The 25,014-nt window shown below is 41.4% G+C and overlaps 1 protein-coding gene and 1 pseudogene across 1 annotated transcript in view; one reads left to right on the top strand and one right to left on the bottom strand.

Moving 5' to 3' along the window:
* Positions 1–14,779, bottom strand: part of LOC131740521 (zinc finger protein 33B-like) — a 29,641-nt gene extending 14,862 nt beyond the window's left edge. Inside the window, exons 1-2 of the mRNA XM_067012433.1 lie at positions 13,834–14,779; positions 12,784–12,932 (exon numbers count right to left, since the gene is read on the bottom strand). Coding sequence (XP_066868534.1) covers positions 12,784–12,840 — 57 coding nt within the window. The 5' untranslated portion in view covers positions 12,841–12,932; positions 13,834–14,779. The remainder of the gene's footprint in view (positions 1–12,783; positions 12,933–13,833) is intronic.
* Positions 14,780–14,842: 63 nt separating this feature from the next.
* On the top strand, positions 14,843–17,973 carry LOC131740524 (rho GDP-dissociation inhibitor 1 pseudogene; annotated as a pseudogene).
* Positions 17,974–25,014: the final 7,041 nt, after the last annotated feature.

The following is a 25,014-nucleotide window of genomic DNA, read 5'->3' as shown; positions in this document are numbered from 1 at the left end:
ACCACCAAACCAGCTTTACAACAAATGCTAAAGGAACTTTTCTAGGCAAGAAACACGAGAGAAGGAAAAGACCTACAAGAACAAACCCAAAACAATTAAGTAAATGGTAATAGGAACATACATATCAATAATTACCTTAAATGCAAATGGATTAAATGCTCCCACCAAAAGACACAGAATGGCTGAATGGATACAAAAACAAGACCCATATATATGCTGTCTACAAGACACCCACTTCAGACCTAGGGACACATACAGACTGAAAGTGAGGGGATGGAAAAAGATATTCCATGCAAATGGAGATCAGAAGAAAGCTGGAGTAGCAATTCTCATATTAGACAAAATAGACTTTAAAATAAAAACTATTACAAGAGACAAAGAAGGACACTACATAATGATCAAGGGATCGATCCATAAAGAAGGCATAACAATTGTAAACATTTATGCACCCAACATAGGAGCACCTCAATACATAAGGCAAATATTAACAGCTATAAAAGGGGAAAGCGACAGTAATACAATCACAGTAGGGGACTTTAACACCCCACTTTCACCAATGGACAGATCATCCAAAATGAAAATAAATAAGGAAACACAAGCTTTAAATGATACATTACAGAAGATGGACTTAATTGATATTTATAGGACATTCCATCCAAAAACAACAGAATACACATTTTTCTCAAGTGCTCATGGAACATTCTCCAAGATAGATCATATCTCGGGTCACAAATCTAGCCTTGGTAAATTTAAGAAAATTGAAATCATATCAAGTATTTTTTCCGACCACAATGCTATGGGACTAGATATCAATTACAGGAAAAGATCTGTAAAAAATACCAACACATGGAGTCTAAACAATACACTACTTAACAACGAAGTGATCACTGAAGAAATCAAAGAGGAAATCAAAAAATACTTAGAAACAAATGACAATGGAGACACGACGACCCAAAACCTATGGGATGCAGCAAAAGCAGTTCTAAGAGGGAAGTTTATAGCAATACAATCCTACCTTAAGAAACAGGGAACATCTCGAATAAACAACCTAACTTTGCACCTAAAGCAATCAGAGAAAGAAGAACAAAAAAACCCCAAATTTAGCAGAAGAAATCATAAAGATCAGATCAGAAATAAATGAAAAAGAAATGAAGGAAATGATAGCAAAGATCAATAAAACTAAAAGCTGGTTCTTTGAGAAGATAAACAAAATTGATAAGCCATTAGCCAGACTCATCAAGAAAAAAAGGGAGAAGACTCAAATCAATAGAATTAGAAATGAAAAAGGAGACGTAACAACGGACACTGCAGAAATACAAAAGATTATTAGAGATTACTACAAGCAACTGTATGCCAATAAAATGGACAACCTGGAAGAAATGGACAAATTCTTAGAAATGTACAACCTGCCAAGACTGAACCAGGAAGAAATAGAAAATATGAACAGACCTATCACAAGCGCTGAAATTGAAACTGTGATTAAAAATCTTCCAACAAACAAAAGCCCAGGACCAGATGGCTTCACAGGAGAATTCTATCAAACATTTAGAGAAGAGCTAACATCTATCCTTCTCAAACTCTTCCAAAAGATAGCAGAGGGAGGAACACTCTGAAACTCATCCTATGAGGCCACCATAACCCTGATACCAAAACCAGACAAAGACGTCACAAAGAAAGAAAACTACAGGCCAATATCACTGATGAACATAGATGCAAAAATCCTCAACAAAATACTAGCAAAACTCCAACAACACATTAAAAGGATCATACACCATGATCAAGTGGGGTTTATCCCAGGAATGCAAGGATTCTTCAATATATGCAAATAAATCAACGTGATATACCATATCAACAAACTGAAGGAGAAAAACCATATGATCATCTCAATAGATGCAGAGAAAGCTTTTGACAAAATTCAACACCCATTCATGATAAAAACCCTGCAGAAAGTAGGCATAGAAGGAACTTCCCTCAACATAATAAAGGCCATATATGACAAACCCACAGCCAGCATCGTTCTCAATGGTGAAAAACTGAAACCATTTCCACTAAGATCAGGAATAAGACAAGGTTGCCCACTCTTATTCAACATAGTTTTGGAAGTTCTAGCCACAGCAATCAGAAAAGAAAAAGAAATAAAAGGAATCCAAATCGGAAAAGAAGAAGTAAAGCTGTCACTGTTTGCAGATGACATGATACTATACATAGAGAATCCTAAGGATGCTACCAGAAAACTACTACAGCTAATCAATGAATTTGGTAAAGTAGCAGGATACAAAATTAATGCACAGAAATCCCTGGTATTCTTATACACTAATGATGAAAAATCTGACAGTGAAATTAAGAAAACACTCCCATTTACCCCTGCAACAAAAAGAATAAAATATCTAGGAATAAACCTACTTAAGGAGACAAAAGACCTGTATGCAGAAAATTATAAGACACTGATGAAGGAAATTAAAGATGATACAAATAGATGGAGAAATATACCATGTTCTTGGATTGGAAGAATCAACATTGGGAAAATGACTCTACTACCCAAAGCAATCTACAGATTCAATGCAATCCCTATCAAACTACCAGTGGCAGTTTTTACAGAACTAGAACAAAAAATTTCACAATTTGTATGGAAACACAAAAGACCCCGAATAGCCAAAGCAATCTTGAGAACGAAAAATGGAGCTGGAGGAATCAGGCTCCCTGACTTCAGACTATACTACAAAGCTACAGTAATCAAGACAGTATGGTACTAGCACAAAAACAGAAATATAGATGAGTGGAACAGGATAGAAAGCCCAGAGATAAACCCACACACATATGGTCACCTTATCTTTGATAAAGGAGGCAAGAATATACAGTGGAGAAAAGACAGCTTCTTCAATAAGTGGTGCTGGGAAAACTGGACAGGTACATGTAAAAGTATGAAATTAGAACACTCCCTAACACCATACACAAAAATAAACTCAAAATGAGTTAAAGACCTACATGTAAGGCCAGACACTATCAAACCCTTAGAGGAAAACACAGGCAGAACACTCTATGACATAAATCACAGCAAGATCCTTTTTGACCCACCTCCTAGAGAAATGGAAATAAAAACAAAAATAAACAAATGGGACCTAATGAAACTTAAAAGCTTTTGCACAGCAAAGGATACCATAAACAAGACCAAAAGACAACCCTCAGAAAGGGAGAAAATATTTGCAAATGAAGCAACTGACAAAGGATTCTCCAAAATTTATAAGCAACTCATGCAGCTCAACAACAAATAAACAAACGACCCAATCCAAAAATGCACAGAAGACCTAAATAGACATTTCTCCAAAGAAGATACACAGATTGCCAACAAACACATGAAAGAATGCTCAACATCATTAATCATTAGAGAAATGCAAATCAAAACTACAATGAGATCATCTCACACGGGTCAGAATGGCCATCAGCAAAAAAATCTAGAAACAATAGATGCTGGAGAGGGTGTGGAGAAAAGGGAACCCTCTTGCACTGCTGGTGGGAATGTAAATTGATACAGTCACTATGGAGAACAGTATGGAGGTTCCTTAAAAAACTACAAATAGAACTACCATATGACCCCGCAATCCCACTACTGGCCATATACCCTGAGAAAACCATAATTCAAAAAGAGTCATGTACCAAAAGGTTCATTGCAACTCTATTTACGATAGCCAGGACATGGAAGCAACCTAAGTGTCCGTCAACAGATGAATGGATAAAGATGTGGCACATATATACAATGGAATATTACTCAGCCATAAAAAGAAATGAAACTCAGTTATTTGTAATGAGGTGGATAGACCTAGAGTCTGTCATACAGAGTGAAGTGAGACAGAAGAAGAAAAACAAATACCGTATGCTAACACATATATACGGAATCTAAGAAAAAAAAATGTCATGAAGAGACTAGGAGTAGTATGGGAATAAAACACAGATCTACTAGAGTATGGACTTGAGGATATGGGGAGGGGGAAGGGTAAGCTGGGACGAAGTGAGAGAGTGGCATGGACATATATACGCTACCAAATGTAAAACAGATAGCTAGTGGGAAGCAGCCGCATAGCACAGGGAGATCAGCTCAGTGCTTTGTGACCACCTAGAGGGATGGGATAGGGAGGGTGGGAGGGAGGGCGACGCAAGAGGGCAGAGATATGGGAACATATGTATACGTATAACTGATTCACTTTGTTGTAAATCAGAAACTAACACACCATTGTAAAACAGTTATATGCCAATAAAGATGTTTAAAAAAAAAAGATAATCAAATTTGACAAACTTTTACCTAGATGGAATAAGAAAAAAAGAGGAAAGACTCAAATTACTAAAATCAGAAATGAAGATATGAACATTACTACCGATTCTGCTGAAATAAAAGGACTATGGGAGAGTACCATGAACAACTGTACACCAATAAATTGGATTACCAAGACGAAATGGAAAAATTTTTAGAAACAAAATCTACCAAGACTAAATCATGAAGAAAATAGGCACTCTGAATACACCTATAACTAGTATGGAAATTGGATCACTAACCAAAAATATTCCGACAAATAAAAGTCCTGGACCATGGCTTCACTGGTTCATTTTACCAAACATTTAAAGAAAAGCTAATACTGGGACTTCCCTGGAAGTCCAGTGGTTAAGACTCCACGCTTCCACTGCAGGGGGCATGGGTTTGATCCCCGGTCGGGGAACAAAGATTCCACATGCTGTGCAGCACAGCCAAAGAGAGAAAGTAGAGCTAATACAAATCTTTCTCAAACTTTTCCAAAAAATTGAAGAGGAGCAAACACTTCCTAACTCATTCTACAAGGCCAGCATCACCCTTATAACAAAGCCAGACATAGATGTTGCTAGAAAACTACAGACCAATATCCCTTATGATACTACAAAGCTACAGTACTAAAAATGGTGTGGTACTGGCATAAAAACAAACAGACCAAAGGAAAAAAATAGAGAGCCCAGAAATAAACCCTCAAATTTATGCTCAAATGCTTTTTGACAAGGTTGTCAAGACCATTCAATGGGGAAAAGATAGTCATTTCAGCAAATGGTACTAGGAATACTGAATATCCACATGCATAAGAATAAAGTTGGATCTTTACTTAACCTCAAATAAAAATATTAACTCAAAATGGATCAAAGACCTAAATGTAAGACTTAAAACTATAAAACTTTTAGAAGAAAACAGGGCAAAAGCTTCATGACACAGTATCTGGCTATGATTTCTTGGATATGACACCAAAGGCACAGGAAACAAAAGAAAAAAACAGACAAACTGGACTCCCTGAAAACTAAAAATGTTCTGCATCAAAAGACACTATCAACAGAGTAAAATGCAACCCACAGAATGGGAGAAAATATCTGGAAATCATATGTCTGGTAAGGGACTAATATCCAGAATATATAAAGAACCCCTAAAACTAAACACCAAAAACTCCCCAAACATCCAATTCAAAATGGACAAAGGACTTGGACATTGCTCCAAGGAGAACACACAAATAGCCAATAAGCACATGAAAAGATGCTCAATATCACTGATCATTAGTGGAATGCAAATTAAAACTACAATGAAATACCACCTCACACCCATTAGGATGGCTACTATGAAAACAAAACAAAACACGACAACCACTACAAAATTACAAGTGCTGGAGAGGATGTGTAGCCATGGGAACTCTTGTGCACTGTTGGTGGGGATGTGAAACAGTACAGCTGTTACAGAAAAGGGTGTGGCAGTTCCTTAAAAAATTAAAAACAGAATTACCATATGACCAAGCAATTCCACTTCTGGGTATATACCTAGAAGAAGAGAAGGCAGGATCTTAAAGAAATATCTGGGGCTTCCCTGGTGGTGCAGTGGTTGAGAATCTGCCTGCCAATGCAGGGGACACAGGTTCGAGCCCTGGTCTGGGAAGATCCCACATGCCGCGGAGCAACTAGGCCCATGAGCCACAACTACTGAGCCTGCACATCCGGAGCTTGTGCTCCGCAACAAGAGAAGCCACGACAGTGAGAGGCCCACGCACCGCGATGAAGAGTGGCCCCTGCTCGCCACAACTAGAGAAAGCCCACACACAGAAACAAAGACCCAACACAGCCAAAAATAAATAAATAAATAAATCTTAAAAAAAAAATCTGTACACATATGTTCATAGCAGCATTACTCACATTAGCTAAAATGTGAAAGCAGCCCAAGTGTTCATTGACAGATGAATAAATAAGCAAAATGTGATATGTATATACAATAGAAAGGAAGGAAATTTTCACATATGACACAACATGGATGAACCTTGTGGACATTATGCTAAGTGAAACAAGACAAGCACAAAAGGACAAATACTACATAAAACCACTTATATGAGGTACTTAGAATAGTCAAAATCAGAGACAGAGAATATAATGGTTGCCAGGGGCTAGGAGGAGGAAGGAATGTGAAGTTATCGTTTAATGGGCACAGAGTTTCAGCTTTATAAGATAAAGAGTCATGTGAATGGATGGTAGTGACGGTTGCACAACATTATAAACGTACTTATTTAATACTACTGAATACTTAAAATGGTTAAAGTAATAATTTAAAAAAATTTTTTGGAATATAGTTGATTTACAATGTTGTGTTAGTTTCAGGTGTACAGCAAAGTGAATCAGTTATACATATACATGTATCCACTCTTTTTTAGATTCTTTTCCTATGTAGAACATTACAGAGTATTGAGTAGAGTTCCCTGTACTATACAGTAGGTCCTTATTAGTTATCTAAAAATGATAAATTTTATATGTGTGTTTCACCACAATAAAAAAACTGGGGGGGGGGGACTCCATTAAAAATAAGAGTTTGAACACCCCTCCCCACCATGTACATGGATGGAGAAAGACACACCATGATAATACTAATCAAAAGAAAGCAGGAGTGGAGTGGCTATATTATTTTCTGACACAGCAGACTTCAAAGTAAGAAAAGTTATCAAGGATAAAGAAAATCATTCATAATGATAAAGGGGTCAAATCTCCAAGAAGAGGTAACAATCCTTAACATGTATGCACCTAACAACAAAGTGTCAAATACATCAGGCAAAAAGTGATAGAACTACGAGGAGAAACAGACGGAATCTACTGTTGGAGACTTCAACACAGCTCTATCACAAACAGCGTGCAGAAAATCAGTAAAGACACAAAGACAAACCTCATTTTACTATGCTTCACAGATACTGCCTTTTTTTAAAAAATACAAGTTGAAGGTTTGTGGCAACCCTGCATTGAGCAAGTCTACTGCCCTTATTTTTCTAACAGCATCATTTTTTTAATTAAGGTATGTGCATTTTTTTAGGCATAATGTTATTGCACACTTAACAGACTACAGTACAGTGTAAACATAATTTTTATAGGCACTGGAAAACCAAAAAACTTGTGTGACCCATTTTATTATGATATTTGCTCTACTAGGATGGTCTGGAACCAAACCCACAATATCTCTGAGGTTTACCTGTAGTTGAACTCAACAACACCATCAGTCAACTGGCTCTAACTGACATCTATAGACTCCTTCATCCAACAAAAACACAATACACATTCTTCTCAAACTCACATGGAATATTCACCAAGATGGACCACATTCTGGGCCATAAAACACACCTTAATAAATTTAAAAGAACAGAAATCATACAATGTCTAACCTCTCAGACCACAATGGAATTAAACTATAAATCAGTAACAGAAAGATAGCTGAAAAACTCTAAAATACAAGAAGATTAAACAACACATTTCTAAGTAACACATGGGTGAAAGAAGAAATCTCAAAAGAAATTTTAAAATATTTTGAACTAAATAAAAATTTAAAAACAATTTATTGTGTGATACAGCAAAATCAATACTTAGAAAATTATAGCATTGAGTGCATATATTTAGAAAAAAGAAAGATCTAACATCAGTCATCTGAGATTCCACCTTAGGAAACTAGATGAAGAACAAATTAAATCAAAAGTAAGCAGAAAAAATAATAAAAATGGAGTAGAATCAAAATGAAATTTCAAAAGAAACTGAAAATAGGATATCAATGGAGAAAAATCAATGAAACCAAAAGCCGATTCTTTGAAAAGATCAATAAAATTAATAAACCTCTAGCTAGACTAAGAAAAAGAGAGAACACAAATTACTAATATCAGAAATGAAAGTGGAGATATAACTACAGATCCCATTGACATTAAAATAATAAAGAAATATAATGAGTAACTCTCTGCCCACAAATTTGACAATGATGAAGTGGACCAATCTGTTCAGAGTCACAATCTACCCAACTCACACAGGAACAAATACACAATCTAAATAAGTCTGAATTTTTAAATTGAGTCAATAATTAATAACCTTCCAAAACAAAAAGAACCAAGCCTAGATGGGTTCACTCATAAATTCTACCAAACACTTCTGAAAGAAATATACTAAGTATCTACAATCTCTTTCAGAAAATAGAAACAGGGAATACTTCCTACCTCTTTGTCTCAAGACAAAGACATTACAAGATAAGAAAACCACAGACAAATATCTCTCACGAATATAGATGCAAAAATCCTTGACAAAATATAAAAAGAAACATACACCACAAACAAGTGGGATTTATTCCAGATATCAAAGCTGGCTCAACATTCAAAAATCAATTAATGTAATCCATCACATCAACAGGCTATAGAACAAAAATCACATGATCATATCAAAAGACACAAAAAAAGCATTTGAGAAATGATAAAAAAAACTCTCAGGACTTCCCTGGTGGTGCAGTGGTTAAGAATCCGCTTGCCAACGCAGGGGACACATGTTCAAACCCTGGTGTGGGAAGATCCCACATGCTGCAGAGCAACTAAGCCTGCTCACCACAACTACTGAGCCTGCGCTCTACAGCCCACGCGCCACATCTACTGGAGACTGTGCACCATAACTACTGAAGCCCACGCGCCTTAGAGCCCACACACCGCAACTACTGAGCCCACACACCTCAACTACAGAAGCCTGTGCACTCTAGGGCCAGTGTGCCGCAACTACTGAGCCTGCATGCTGCAACTACTGAAGCCTGTGCACCTAGAGCCCATGCTCTGCAACAAGAGAAGCCACCACAATGAGAAGCCCATGCACCACAACGAAGAGTAGCCCCTGCTAGCTGCACCTAGAGAAAGACCACACACAGCAATGAAGACCCAACACAGCCAAAATAAATAAATAAACTCTCAGTAAACTAGGAACAAAGAGGAACTTCCTCAACTTGATAAAGAATATCTACAAAAGCCTACAGATGACATCATACTTAATGGTGAGAAACTAGCAGCTTTCCCACTAATAAAAGGAACAAGGCAAGGATGTCCCCCTTCACCACTCCTTTTCAACACTGTACTGGAAGTCCTAGCTAATGCAACAAGACAAGAAAAGGAAACAAAAGGTATACCGATTAGGAAGGAAGAAATAAAACTGTCTTTGTTGTCAGATGACAAAATTGTCTACACAGAAAATCCAAAAGAATCAACAAAAAAGTCCTGAAACTATTAAGTGATTATAGCAATTTTGCAGGGCACAAGGTTAATATATAGAAGTCAATCATTTTTCTATATAACAGCAATGAACAAGTGGAATTTGAAATTAAAAACAGTATCATTTACACTCACTCACCCCCCCAAATGAAATACTTATGTATAAATCTAACAAAATACATACAAGATGTATATGAGGAAAACTGTAAAACTCTGATGAAAGAAATAGAGGAACTAAATAAATGGAGAGATATTACATGTTTGTGGACAGGAAGACTCAATGTTACCATTATGTCAGTTCTTCCAAACCTGATCTACAGATTCAATGAAATCTCAAAATCCCAGTCAATTATTTTGTGGATATCAACAAACTGGTTCTAAACTTTATATTAAAAAGGCAAAAGACCCAGAACAGCCAAACAATATTGAAAGAGAGGAACAAGGTTGGAGGACGGACACTACCTGACTTAAAGCCTTACTGTAAAGCTACAGTAATCAAGACAGTGAAAGAATAGACAAACAGATCAATGAAACAAACTGGAGATCCAAGAAATAGACCCACATACATGTAGTCAACTGATCTTTGACAAAGGAACAAAGACAATACAATGGAGCAAAGATAAGTCTTTTCAAAAAACGGTGCTGGAATAACTGGACATCCACATGCAAAAAAAATAATCTAAACACAGACTTTACACCCATCACAAAAGTTAACTAAAAATGGATCACAAACTTAACTGTAAAATACAAAATTACAAAAGTCCTAGAAGATAACACAGGAGAAAATCTAGATGACTTTCAGTTTAGCAATCACTTTTTAGACAGGGCACCAAGGGCATGATCCATGAAAGAAATAACTGATAAGCTGCACTCCATTAAAATGAAAAATTTCCACTCTGTCAAAGACACTGTCAAGAGAGCGGAAAGACAAGCCACAAACTGGGAGAATATCTTCAACAGACACATCTGATAAAGGACTATTATCCAAAATATACAAAGAACTCTTAAAATTCAACAATAAGAAAACTAACAACCCAAGACTTTAAGGGACTGCTTACCAAAGAAAATATACAGATAACAAACAATAAGCATATGAAAAGATGCTCCACATCACATGTCATTAGGGAACTGCAAATTAAACCAATGAGATTCCACTATACACCTGTTAGAATGCCCAAGATCCAGAACACTGACAACACCAAATGCTGGTAAGGTTGTGGAGCAACAGGAATTCTCATTCATTGCTGGTGGGAATGCAAAATGACACAGCTACTTTGGGAGATAGTTTGATGGTTTCTTACAAAGTTAAACATGCTCTCACCGTATGACCCAGCAATCATGCTCCCTGGTATTCACCCAATGAAGTTAAAAACTTATGTCCACACAATAACCTGCACATAGATTCTTATGGTAGCCTTATTCTCAATTTCCCAAACTTGGAAGCGACCAAGATATTCTTCAGTAGGTGAATGGATAAACTGTGGTACATCCAGACAATGGAATACTGTTCAGCACTAAAACAAAATGAGCTATCAAGCCATGAAAAGAAACGAAGAAATATTAAATGAATATTACAAGGTCAAAAAAAAGCCAATCTGAAAAAGCTACATACTGTATGATTCCAACTATATGACATTCTGGAAAAGGCAAAACAATGGAGACAGTGAAGTGGTTGGTGGGGGGAGGGGAGGCAGGGAGGGAAGGAAGGGATGAACAGGTAGAGCACAGAGGAGTTTTAAATACAGTGAAACTACCCTGTATGATACTATAATGGTGAATACATGTGATACATTCATCAAAACCCAAAGAATGTACAACACCAAGAGTGAACCCTAATGTAAACTATAGGTTTTGGGTGACAATGATGTGTCAACGTAGGTTCATCCACTTTAACAAGCATACCGTCTGGTGGGGATTGTTGATAATGGGGAAGGCTGTAGGTGTCTAGGGGCAGGTGGTATATGGGAAATCTCTGTACCTTCAGCCCAACTTTGCTGTAAACCTAATACTGCTCAAACACACACTAATTCTTACAAAAGCAACAATAACAAAAACACTCCACCTTGTATGATCCAAGATAGCATTCAGAGAAGGGAAAGGAGACCCCAATTCTCCTGGATGGCCCTGCTCTGTATTCAGGTAGGATGATTATCCAGTCAGAGCAGAGTTTGGTTCCCAAGCCTACCATTTGCTTATTCAGCCACAAACACGTGATGAGCATCTACCAGGAGCAAGGCACAGGGTGAGGAGCAGAAAATAAGAAGATGAACACGGCACGCATCTGGACTCTGAAGGGCTAATGGCCTGTCAACGCAGACACAAACAGGTAATTTCCACGCAATGGACAAAGCGCAGTGACAGGGACAGCAGGGGCATTGTGGAGCACAGGGGGGAAGGGCAGTTAATCCAGAGGGGGGCAAAGAAAGAGGAGAAGGGCTTCCTGGAAGAGATCTCCCCCAGGTTAGCTCCTGAGAGATGAACTGGAGACTCAGGAAAGGAAGTGGAGCAGGGCTCCCAGGTCAGCCTGCAGGACAGAGACATGAGTGAGATGCACAGGTGGGCGGTAACCGGATGTGTTCAGGAAGTTATGTCAGGTTTGGGGTCACTGGAGAACACTGTTACATGTTTACTCTTTAAATGTCACCTTCTCCTCTAAACTGTGAACTCCATCAAAAAGGGACCAGGTCTCTACATCGTTTTGAGCAGAGTCTGTGGCACACAGTTCAGTACCTCACACACTAATCAATCACTGTCGAATAAAATGTAGAATATGAGAAATTTTTAAAATATTTAATAAAACAAAGAGAAATAGGAAGCGGTTCTGTTCTCAACAGCCTTAATTTCATGATAAGAAGCTCAGCCTTTCCCCTGTGGAGGGCCAGAAGCTATTCAAGTGGTTTCCAAACTGAAGTGGCATCATCTGAACACCATTTCAGATTACTCAGGAAGACAGACTTAACCTCAGGGAGAAAGAAGAAAAAACTGTTCCAACAGTGCAGGGGAGAGAAGATGAAGCTCTGATAAGGGGAAAAAGAATTAAGTAGAAAAGACAGGTTTAAGAAATGATGACATCTTAAAGGTAGTAGAGCCTAGATGCCACCCAGGATGAGGTGAGGGGTAGGAAGGATAGGAGGGATCCCATTTTGGTGGCTTTTTATCTATTTCCACTCTTCCATCTTAATATATGAACACCCTAATAAAAGCCACGAAATCCACTGGAAAATGAAATAGGGAATAGAGAAAAGAAATACTTAACCTGGGATTTGTTCATTTTCTGTTGTTCTTGGAAGACTGTCAAAACCTGGGAAGGCATTCCTGGAAGAGGAGGAAAGAGGAGCAGGATGATGAGAGCTCCTCAACGCTCTTCCTCAAAACTTCCACACGCCAGCTGGGCAACCTTTAATCCTGGAGAAGGAGAGGAAGGTTAACACCTGCCCCTTCGTGACTCCTTAAACCCACAATGTTCCCTACTCCTTTAACTATTTATGTTCCCCTCTCACTAACACAGAACTATTTAAAGCAGAATTGTTAAGCAAATGATAGCATCTCAAAATATGAAATATGATGCCTTCATTTAAACTGATATAGCAGGGGGAAAAACCCTAAAGGCTATTTTGCATAACAGTTTTACTACCAAGATGTTAACCCCCTGAGTCCGAGAATCCTCATAAAGTTTTGAAGAAAGGGATAGGTGCCTTAACCTTGTTTTTTTAAAAAGAAAAACTGTTCCTTCTAACTTGCTGTTTCTCAAAAGGATTTTTAAAAAATATGTATCTATTTATTTTTATTTCTTTATGGCTGCACCGGGTCTTAATTGCAGCACAGGGGATCTTTAGTTGAAGCATGTGGACTTCTTAGTTGCAGCATGCATGCGGGATCTAGTTCCCTGACCAGGGATCGAACCCAGGCCCCTGCATTGGAAGCGTGGAGTCTTATCCACTGGACCACCAGAGACGTCCTCAAAAGGATTTTTTTTTAAGAGGAAACGTGTTTCCATGCGCCTCTTACCGATTCTTCACAAGTCATTTCCCCTTTCAGGCTTTTTCCCTTCTGTCAAATGAAAATAAATAGATAATCCTGGCAAACCGTCTGGGAACTACTACTCTTGACTCTAAGAACCGGAACGACAGAAAAGCGCTGCCCAGCTTCTGGAAAGAACTGGTGGAGAATGAAGGGAGGGGAGGGTGCCATTTGGGGTAGGGTTAAGGATAAAAACTTCCCAGCTGCGGAATCCCCCAGCATCCCACCACTCCCGCCACATGTCTCACTCAGTCCCAGCTCCCTTCTCTCTTCCAAAGTGACTCACAGCTGATGGTGGTGAAATCACTCAAGCCTCGGCCCTCCGGGCGATACGCTCCTTTTCTGGGTTTCTTCCGCTTCTCTTCTGAAGCTCTGATGGGTCTTGGGTCAGAGGCTGGAGGGAGAGGGGGTTCTTCCCTGTGAGAGTCCCGTTCCTGGAGTCCCCCTCCTTCCGGCTCAGTAGAGATGCTCTGTTCCAGCAGAGCCTACGGGACAAATTCACTTCAACGGGAACCTTCATCCGGGTGCCAGATCTGCCTCTCTGAGAACACGCAGCTCCAGAGACCTCAGGCCGCACTTCTACGACCGCAGAGGAGGCTGAGGACAAAGGCGGGCCGGCCGCGGCTGAAGTGCCCTCGGGCCCCTGGACGGCACAGCTGCGGGGCGTCTCCGTCGCGGCCGGAGGCTGTTCCGGACAGCGCTGGGCCAGACGGATACCAGTCTAAGGGAACTAAGGAAACCCGGGATGCAAACCACCGCCGCAAGCCTCGGGCACACACGCTTCGGTCAGGTATTCGGGCCCGAGGAACGCGCGCCACGCCGCGCCGAGCAGCATCACGGGGCTCGTCTTACCTCGCCGGGCTGCGGGGCCCGATGGGGTCTGTCGCTCAGTCCTCTGGGCCGCGTTCAGGCCGCCTCGGCGATTACGAGGATGGAGACCCGGCAGCCAGCGCGGCCTCTCCCACAAACTCGGCCCTTCCCGCGCGTTCGCTCGGGACCCCCAGTCTCCCTCCATTCAGTGTGGACGCGGCCCAGGAGGCGCTGCCTCTGCCTCCGCCCCGCGCCCCTCTTCGCAGCCTCAGGAGGCCCGCGCTGACCAAGGTGCCAACCTCCAGGGCCTACCGCCCGCCCCACGCGCGGCCGCGCCCAGACAGGCCCGAGACCACCAGGGAGCCCCGCCGAGGACCGACGCGCGCCTGCGCACAGAGCCCGACGCCGCGCGTTGTAGGTCCTCGGCGAGCTCCGCCCACTGTGGGGCGGGGCCTGATCGGGGCCCGCCCCTCTCCCCCACATCGCCCCGTCGCTTCTCACGTTATCCCCACCTCTCCTTGTCCGACCTCACCTGCCCCTCCCCCTCCACGCCCCCCCCCACATCACCCCCACAGCACCCCAGCCCCTACCGCTCTGCATCACCATCACCCCCTCCTGGAAATGACGGGCCTCCTCGCAGCCGCCAGGTAGAGAGAGATTTAAGAACACAGATGAGTGGCGGGCCGGGCGCGCGCGGGGCGGCAAAGGTTCGTCATTCTGTGCGGGAGGGAGCGCGAGAGCGGCGAGGACGATCCTCGGGTGTCCCAGGCCTAGCCAGAGGTGAGTGTGGCTGAGCAGAAGCCCACAGCCGAGCAGCCGGCACAGATGGCGGCTGAGAACGAGGAGGATGAGCACTCAGTCAACTACAAGCCCCCGGCCCAGAAGTGCATCCAGGAGATCCAGGAGCTGGACAAGGACGACGAGAGTCCGCGCAAGTACAAGGAGGCCCTGCCGGGCCGTGTGGCCGCGTCTGCCGACCCCAACGTCCCCAGTGTTGTGGTGACCCGAATGACCCTGGTTTGTAGCACCGCCCCGGGCCCCTTGGTGCTGGACCTGACAGGTGATCTGGAGAGCTTTAAGAAGCAGTCCTTTGTGCCGAAGGAGGGTGTGGAATACAGGATAAAAATCTCCTTCCCGGTGAACTGAGAGATCGCGTCCGGCATGAAGTACGTCCAGCACACGTACAGGAGAGGCGTTAAGATTGACAAGACCGACTACATGGCGGGGAGCTATGTGCCTCGGGCGGAGGAATACGAGTTCCTAACCCCCATGGAGGAGGCCCCCTGTCCTTCCTCCACCCTTCCAGCCTGCTGGCCCCAGCCTCCTCGGTGGTCTACTGTTGTTGCTGCTTCCGCCTGTGCTGTGGGGAGGGAGGTCTACACCTCCCCTTCTGTATCCCTTGAGGTTCCCCCACCGTCCTAACCCGACCTGAGGTTCTGGCAAGGGAGCCAGGCATTGCAGAGGGGCTCAGGTCCCCTGGGCCTTCTCTGTTGCCCCACGTCGTGTTCTGGCACGCCCTCCTTGTGGGGGTGGGGTGTACCACGTGGGGCCTCTTTGGGCCGGTCGTCCTCCAGCTTTCACTTCTCCCCGGTCAGCCCATCCATCACTGTCAGTAACCGTCTAACCATGATGCCTTAACATGTGGAACGTGTGCTGAGGAGGCATCACTAATCTAACCCCGTGTCTGCATGAGCATGTGGTCTCCCCCAGGCCCTGCCCCGTCTGTGATCCCCGTGGCCCGAGAAGGTGTGTGGGATGTGCTGCCGCTGCTCCCCGGTCTGCCTGGGCCTGGCCAGTCCCCCTCCCCCTGGCCAGGGCTGCGGGGACGGCTCCAGGGACTTGGGAAAGCCAAATGCCAAACCTTGAGTGGCCTCCAGTCCCATCTGGGAGGCTGGGTGTCCTCACACCTCTGCCTTCTCTGTCCCGGTGGGCAGTGCCTAGAGCCCACAGCCCCAAGAGAGAGCCCTCAGCAGACAAAACCAGTGGCCAAGCCTTACCTGTCCCGCCTGGGCCTGCCGGCCTGGAGTCATGTGCCTGGCCTGTCAGTATTTATTGCCTCCATATGTGCCGTCCTCTGGGCCCACTGGCCTGATGCCTCTGCCCCCAGGCTCGGTGCCCCCATCCCCAGCAGGCCAACCAGGACCCAGCCAGGACAACTGTGGGACCAAGCTTGCACAGCTGGAGCCGTCCCCCGTGCCCCCCACACCACCCTGCCCCTCCCTGGTCAGGCCTGGGCCTAGAATGCACAAGAGCCTGTCCTGCTTCTCCTTTTCTGACGGGGAAATAAACTCCCCGTAAGGGAAAAAAAAAAAAAAGAGCACAGATGAAAAAGTTAACCAAATTAGCCCAGCCAAGCAATTTTTTTTTCTTTTTTTTGGCATTGCTGCCGGGCTTGTGGGATGTTAGGTCCCCTACCAGGGATGGAACCTGCCCCGCCGCAGTGAGAGCTTGGAGTCCTTATCACTGGACCGCCAGGGAATTCCCCAAGCAATTTTTTTTTAATGTGAATGAAAAAGAAGTAAGGGGGGTGCAAAATTTAAGATTCAATACACGAAAATTGAAGGTAAGTCAAAAGGCACACAAGTGGGGGGGGGGTGGAAGTATCTCACACATTCTCCCAGAGATGACTGTGCTGAATCGTTAGGCACGCATCTTTCTGACATTTTTACCATAAGGAAAAAATTCAAAAGGATCCTGAGCTAGAGAACAGGCCTAGGACAACGGGTATTTAGCACTTTACCAAATGGTAAAGGGACCTTTGAGATTGGTGGGTAGTAGTCAATGTACTATGTTAGCTCAACCAGTGACTGCACTCAAATACAATTAGTGTTAAATTCCTAGTTCACACATTAGAATAAATGAGTTTTACCTGGATTCAAGATTTTAAAATTCAAAAGAAAATTCTTAAAGCATATAGTGAATTTTAGAAATATATAATCAATAGGGAAAGCATATGACAACAGAGAAACCATTAAACTAAAAACTGTTTTTAGTTTAGAAAGTTACACATTTCAGTGTCAGATTAAAAATTGGAACTAAGTTTAAAGACAAACTAAGAAAAGGTCTTTATAACATTCATAAGAAACAAAGACTTTATGATTTTAATGTATTAGCAGCTCTTATAAATCATTGAAAAGATCAACATTATCGTCACTTCTTTAAGATATGAAAAGGGAATTAATAAAAGACAGGATGTATCAATAAGTGAACAATAAATATATTAAAAAGTCTCTTGTGATAAATAAAAGACATCAAAATTTAAGATATTTTTTGAAAGTAAAATTTGAAAAGAATAAAATAATAGGAATACCCAGGGCTTCCCCGGTGGCGCAGTGGTTAAGAATCCGCCTGCCAATGCAGGGGACATGGGTTTTAACCCTGATCTGGGAATATCCCACATGCTGCGGAACAACTAAGCCCGTGAGCCACAACTACTGAGCCCGTGAGCCACAACTATGGAAGCCCACGTGCCTAGAGCCCGTGCTCCGCAACAAGAGAATCCAATGCAGTGAGAAGCCCACACACCGCAACGAAGAGTACCCCCGCTAGATGCAGCTAGAGAAAGCCCGCACGCAGCAATGAAGACATAACGCAACCATAAATAAATAAATAAATAAATAAATAAATAAATAAAAGAACAGAACTTAATGCCTGTTGCGTTGAGCTACTCAGAATCTGAGGTCAGTAATTTGTCACAGCAAAGCCTAAGACACTGTACCAAGCTCTTCCCACATGTACCTCACAGCAACCCTATCATGTAGATGTGCTGCCCTATATATGTGGGGAAACTGAGGCTTTTAGAGGTTCAGTCACCTGCAGAGGTCATAAAACTGTGACCATTTCCCTCAAATTCAACTCTTAAGCATAACGCCAGATTCGTACCACTAACAAAAGTACCGGTTCCGCCATGCCGCCAGACAGACTTATGGGAGCTCCATCCAAGGGGCCACATCTCTCTTTGACCATGAGGAAGGAGAGACATCCAGAATAAAGAGGCCAACTGAGTCAGAAGAAGAAACATGAGCCCGTATTCTCATGATGTCTTCTTCCCTCCTCTTATACCTAAAAAGTGAGAACAGAAGTGGGTAAGGACACAGCTGCATCTGTATCACTTTCCGTCCTTCACCTTTAAGGAGGAGAGGAAAAAAAGCACTCATTCCCTGAGGAAATCCACCTGGACCCTCCCAGAGCTCCCTCTCTGCCCTCCTCCTTGGGCACTAGAGCATCCCGATAATGCTCTTTCTCCACATTTACTGATTAAGCTGGATTTCAGCCCAAACGCTCTGTATCTGTGAGGGACACTGACCCTACTTCTTAGGAGAGTCTCGAGGAGCAAAGAAAGGGCAGAAATTCAGAACCACCAGAAAAGCAACCACGTCCCAGGACACTTGGTTCAGTTAGGGGAAAAACATTCAACCCTGTTTTGAAAGGAAGGGCATGCACGCAAAGTCCTGGGTAAATTCAGGCGCCCAGGCTGGATTCGAACCCCACAGAGACCAGGATCTTCCGTCACCCCAGGTTGGAATCCCACTGATGTCCAAGGTCAAGGGTCAGAGGCAGAGGTGAGCCTCCTTCAGACTTGACTTGGTCCCGCAGCGGCACTGGGAGGGGTCAAGGCCTCGGCCCAGTTAGGGGGACCCTGCCTGCGGGTCCCCCACCTCTGTGCTCCGTGAGCAGGCCAAGGAGAGGACACCAGCCTGGGCCCGGGAGCAAAAACGGTCTGGAAAACTGCCGGGACCTGAGGGAAGGCATGCTGGGAGTCACCCCCGGGATCCTGCCGCTCCCTGCGCGGAGCTGAGCCACCCGCTGACCTCCGGGCTCCACAGCTGGCTGACTGATGAGGGCCCGGGGAAAGGAAGCGAGACGGCGGCCGGGGAGAAGGCGGGAAGAACTTCAAAGACTCAGCCAATCCAGAGGGAGAATCGCGTGGACAGCCAGCCTCAGCCAATCCTAGGAGAGAAGAATGGCTCTTGGAAACTCTGCCACAGCCAATCCCGAGGGAGCAGTATCGGGCATGGAGAACCTGACTCCGCCAGTCTTGAGGGAGCAGTCCAGCGACGGGCCTGCCTCAGCCAATCCCGAGGGTGCATAGGGCATATTGGGCAAGCTCTTCAACCAATAAGAGAACGCTGTTCATCCCTCCAAGGTCTCTTTGTAAAAACCACTTTAGGCTGCATGTGTTTTTTCTGGGGTTGCAGGAACTGGCTTATCACTCAGACACGAGCTTGTCTTAGGAAATATAAGTTCTCAGTAATTAATGTTTAACAGTAATGTCGTCTGAGCCAAGAAAGACTACCTACTTGGTTCTTTCTCTCCCACAAACCTGTATTCCTGGGAAAATCTCCCAGGATTCTCCAAAGGATTTAAACCATCGCAAAATGGGAATTATAGGGAATTTGGGGAAATTGTCATGAAAGCATCCTTATTTAACACCTGCAATTGGCTGTGCTGTCAATAGGATTATTTTTTTTACTGTATTTTTTAAGATAAAAATTCACTTTTTAAAGAAGGTACAAAAGACGGATTTCAGAACAACTAAGAAACAAATTTTACTTTTGTTTGCAAGTCATTTGATTCCTATACTATTTTGCTTTCTATGTAGGTGGTAATATTGCCTGCTTACTAAGAAATAAATTCCTTTCTTAAAACTTTCCTCTGAGCCTCCGTGTTTGTAACAACAGTAAGAAACAACACGTTTTGAGCCCTCACCACTAACGAGCCAAAGAGCCATTCTAAAAGTTTCTACTCATTTGATTCTAATGACAAAGCTGGGAGGTAGCCATTGTGTTGAGGCAACAGAGGCACAATTTTATTGAGGTAGAAGTGACATACAGTGAATTGAACTCGTAAAGAAGTATACAGTATCATAAGTTTGGGTGCATGTATATATCTGTAAAACCATCACATCAAGATAATGAACAGGTCAGACTCCAAAAAGTTTCCTCATGCTCCTTTATAATCCCCCACCTCTCACGTCTCCCTGCCCCCACACCCCCGCCAATTCCCAGGCAATCACTGCCTGATCTTTCTGTCGCTGTAGATGATTTTGCATTTTCTAGAATTTTTGAATTTTATCTAAACGGAATCATACGGCTTTCTGAATGGCATCTTGAAAGCAACATAATTATTTTGAGGTTCATCAATGTTATTGAGTGTATCAATATTGTATTCCTTTTTATTGTCAAGTTGTATTCCACTGCATGAACAAACCATTCCTTGTTTACCCATCCACCTGTTACTGGACATTTCATCCACCTGTTTCAGTTCATTCATCTTATGTAAATACCTAGGAGTTGAAGAGCTGAGTCATATGGTAGATGTATATTTAACACTTTAAAAACTGCCAAACAGATCATTTTACATTCCCACCAGTGATGTATGAGAGTTTAAGTAGCTCCACATGCTTGCCAGCATTGGCTATGGTTAGTTTATTTAGTTATAGCCATTTTCATAGGTGGGTAGTAGTATCCTATCATGGTTTAAATTTGTATTTTCCTAATGACTGATAATGCTGAGCTTCCTTTCACATGTCTAATTGCCATCCATATAGCTACTTCAGTGAATTGTCCAAATCTTTTGCCCATTAAAAATAATGGGGTCCTTTGTTTTCTTATTATAGAAATTTGAGGGTTTTTTTAAAGTTGAAATGCATAATTTAATTATTAGAAATAATCAGTAAATCTTTATATCCACTAATGGAATAAAATACAAATTACATAGCACAATTCAGTGCTTACAAGCTATGAGGAGAATGCAAAACAATAAAGAACAGTTTTTCAGTTAATCAAATATTTCCATTTTTATTAACTGGAGAACTATATGGCAATCATTTAAATTGAAAAGAACTGTGTTTGGCGGATAATACATTTAACCATTCCAGATACCTTCTTCAGTGAAATATTTATTTTCATCCTGTTATCAGATTATTTTTATTGTTGGGAATTTTTTTTAATTGAAGTATAGTTAATTAACAATTTTATATATTTCTGGATACAACCCCTGTATCAGATATGTGACCTGTAAATATTTTCTCCCAGTTTTATCATTCTCTTAACAATGTCTTTCAAAGTTCTTGATTTTAATAAAGTCCAATATATCATTTATTTTCTTTTATGGATCTTGTGTCTAAAAAAACTTTGTCTAACATTTCTAAATGTTCAGAAAATTTTCTCCTATGTTTTATCAGAAGCTTCACGGTTTTAGGTTTTACATTAGGTCTCTGATCTAATTTGAGCTGATTTTGGTACCTTGAGAGAGTGGTGGATAAAAATACAGTTTAATCCAGTGTTCCAATAGGAATTGAGAAGAAGAAAATAGAATGATGGAAAGGCAATATTATAAGGTACGGTTTAAGAACTTTCCAGATTTATGAAATATGTTCATAGATCAATTCAGAAAATAAAATAGGTTCTGTGCCAGACAAAATTTAAAAATACACACCTTCCCATTAGACTGCTGTCTTCTTTTATTAATAGGAGTTTTTTGAGTATTTTAGACACTGCAAATATTTTCCCCCTCTGATATGTTTATTGAGTTTATCTCTGGAGTCCTTCATAGTACAAATTTACAAACCTTGAAGTAATCAAATTCATCAATTTTTTGCCTCATGGTTAGGTATTGGAGTTTTGTTCCGTCCTTTCCTACCCTGAGGTCACAAAGATATCACCTACATTTTGTTCTGATAAGATTATGGTTTTACTTTTACATTCAGTTCTGTAATGTATCTGGCATCCACTTCTTTATACAAGGTTAAATAGCGATCCAATATTATCATCCAGTTGCCCTAACATCATCTGCCGAATAGTCTGTGCTTTCCTCCTATTGGTAGGGTAAGTTACTCCCTCTTTACGCTTCTTCTTCCACAGAAATTTATCAAGGCCTTCGAAAAGCTCAACTGAAAATTTTAGTGAAACTGCATTGAATTTGGGGAGAATTGACATCATTCTTTCCAAGTCATTCCTTCCAAGCGCATGGAATACCATTTACTAGGATTGCATTAGGATTGCTGGGTTGCAATTACAAATGCAATTGCAAAGAAACACTGCTGATATTTGCAGGTTGATCTTGTATGAACACTTCTATAAGTTCTAGTATCTTAGCAATTGATTCTTATGTTTTTCTAGATCATGTTATCCGAGAAGAATGACATGTTTATTTCTTACACCACCTCTGCCCTTGCATGGTAACTCCAGCACGATGTTAAACAGTAGCAGGATGGTGGATACACCGGTTTCCAGTTCTAAATGAAATCCATCTAATGGTTTCCCAACAAGTGTAAAGTTTGTATAGGTTTTTGTTATATACCCCTTACAAGGCTAAGGAAGTTTCCCTCTATTTCTAATTTGTTGAACTTGATCTAATGTTCTTTTTGTATCAGTTGTAATCTATGAAGTTGATGACGAATATATACAGTTTAAATAGTTATATATAACTGTAAAATAGAATTAGTATATATTATTCATAGTAACATATAATATATAGGCACACTATGTGTGTGTATGTGTACATACATTATGTATGGTGAAATATACAATTTTATATAGTTCTATATACACAGAACTTGATGACTAATATGTACAGTTTAACAACATTCAAAAAGATTGTTTTAGAGACATAACTATGTAGTATAACTCTAAAAACAAACACAAGAATGATGAACAGCAAGTTAATGATAATAATCACTTCCATAGAGGAAAGGAAGAGAATGAAACTAGAGAGGGAAATGTAAATGAGTTCTTCTGCACCTGTAATGTTTGCTTCTAACAAAATAAAAATGCTGATGCAATATAGGAAAACATTAAGTCTGGATATAGACAAAAGATTCACGGTTATTCATGACAGTATATTCTCTAAGGCAGTTATTTTTACATTTTTAGTTAAAACAACTGCATTCTATATATATATTCTTTTTCAGATTCTCTTCCATTATAGGTTATTACAAGATATTGAATATAGTTCCCTGTGCAATACAGTAGGTCCTTGTTGTTTACCTATTTTGTATACAGTAATGTATATCTGCATATCTTTTAAAAAATAAATTTATTTATTTAATTTAAAAAAAAGAAAAAAAAACAACTGCATTCTGTTTTACCCACTAGGTTGCTAAAGATCAAGAGGTTTACGAATACGTACTGTTGGCAACGGTGTGGGAAAACAGAAGCGAGTGTGCTGCCGATGAGAGTGTACACTGTTACAGTTACTTGGGCAAAACTCAGCACGAATGTACCCTCTGACACAGCAATCCCACCCCTAGGAATTTATCCTACCAATCACATTAGCAAGTGTGGGCAGAGTACATACATGCCTTCTAGCATCGGTTGTGGTAGCAAAAGACAGGGAGCATCCAAGGTGTCCATTAAAGGGGATCTGAGTGAAAAACAAACAAACAAACATTCATACAATGCAACTACGTAGCATTAAAATGAAGAGGTCAATCTCATTGTGCTAATATGGAACTAGCTTCAGGAAATATGGTTAAGAGGATAAAAGCATTGTGTTAAGTAACGCACCATTCGTTTAACAAGAAGGGAGAGATATATATGTATTTGAATATGAACATAGTTTCTCTGATTCACATGACAGGTTAATAAGAGCAGGTGCCCTTCAGGAAGCGAATGGTGAGCAGGTGGGGCTCTGGAATAGCTACGAGAAAAAGAATAATATTTTTGCCACTCCTAACTAAAGCCTTTTAACATGTTTGAATTTTTATGATATGCGTGTATTAATTTTTCAAAAATATAAAAACATTTTTATTAATGGTCTTTTAACGTCCATGTCATCCTTTTATCTTGCCTTTATTAGTAGCAGTTTCTAAAAAGGTAGCCTGTCTTTCCTTCCTTTGGGCTGGGGAGGTTATGGGGCTTTGAAGATTAAGATGGGCTGAGAGGCTCCCCAACTCAGTAAAGAATTGTCACTAGCTGGAGACCACCCCAAAGCGGGTGTCTCTAGGTCTACATGTCACCCATTCAATGATTCATTCATTCAGGCATGTTTATTGTACAGATTGTTTTTACTAAAAGGCACTGCGCTGGTCAGTGGGGAGAGATCCAAACAAACTCTGTCCTTGCCTTGTTGGATCACATGATCCTTCTCACGAAGGAGACAGTCATTAAACCAGTAACACAGATAATAATGTAACTTGTGATAAGAACTGCGAAAGATAGAGCCCATGCAGTGCTATAAGAGTGCAGAACAGGGACATCTAACATAGACTAAGGGAGCAGAGAAGACATGTCCAAGGAACAGATGTTTAAACAGAAACCTGAAGGATGCTTTGCCATTTAGGACCCTTTCTGCTTCAAGTATAGAAATCCATCTCAAATGAGCTTCCATCAAAAAAGGAAAACTGTTGTCTTTAAGTAACTAAAAGTCCAGGCTGGGTCTTGCTAGCTTCAGACACAGTCAGACCTTTGGGCCCAGTCACATCAGGGTTGTGTCTGTTTCTGTCACTTGGCCATGTTTGCCACATTCCCTTGTGTTATAGGCTGAATTGTGTCTCCCCCAAAATATATGTCAAAGTCTTAACATCTTGTATCTCAGAATGTGACCTTACTTGGAAATAAGGTCATTGCAGGTATAATTAGTTAAGATAAGGTCATAGTGGAGTAGGGTGTGTCTTTAGTCCAGTGTAACTGGTGACCTTATAAGAAGAGGAGAC

The sequence above is a fragment of the Kogia breviceps genome, chromosome 14 (assembly GCF_026419965.1).
Source record: "Kogia breviceps isolate mKogBre1 chromosome 14, mKogBre1 haplotype 1, whole genome shotgun sequence".
Lineage (NCBI taxonomy): Eukaryota > Metazoa > Chordata > Mammalia > Artiodactyla > Physeteridae > Kogia > Kogia breviceps.
This window is presented reverse-complemented; position numbering and strand designations above follow the sequence as displayed.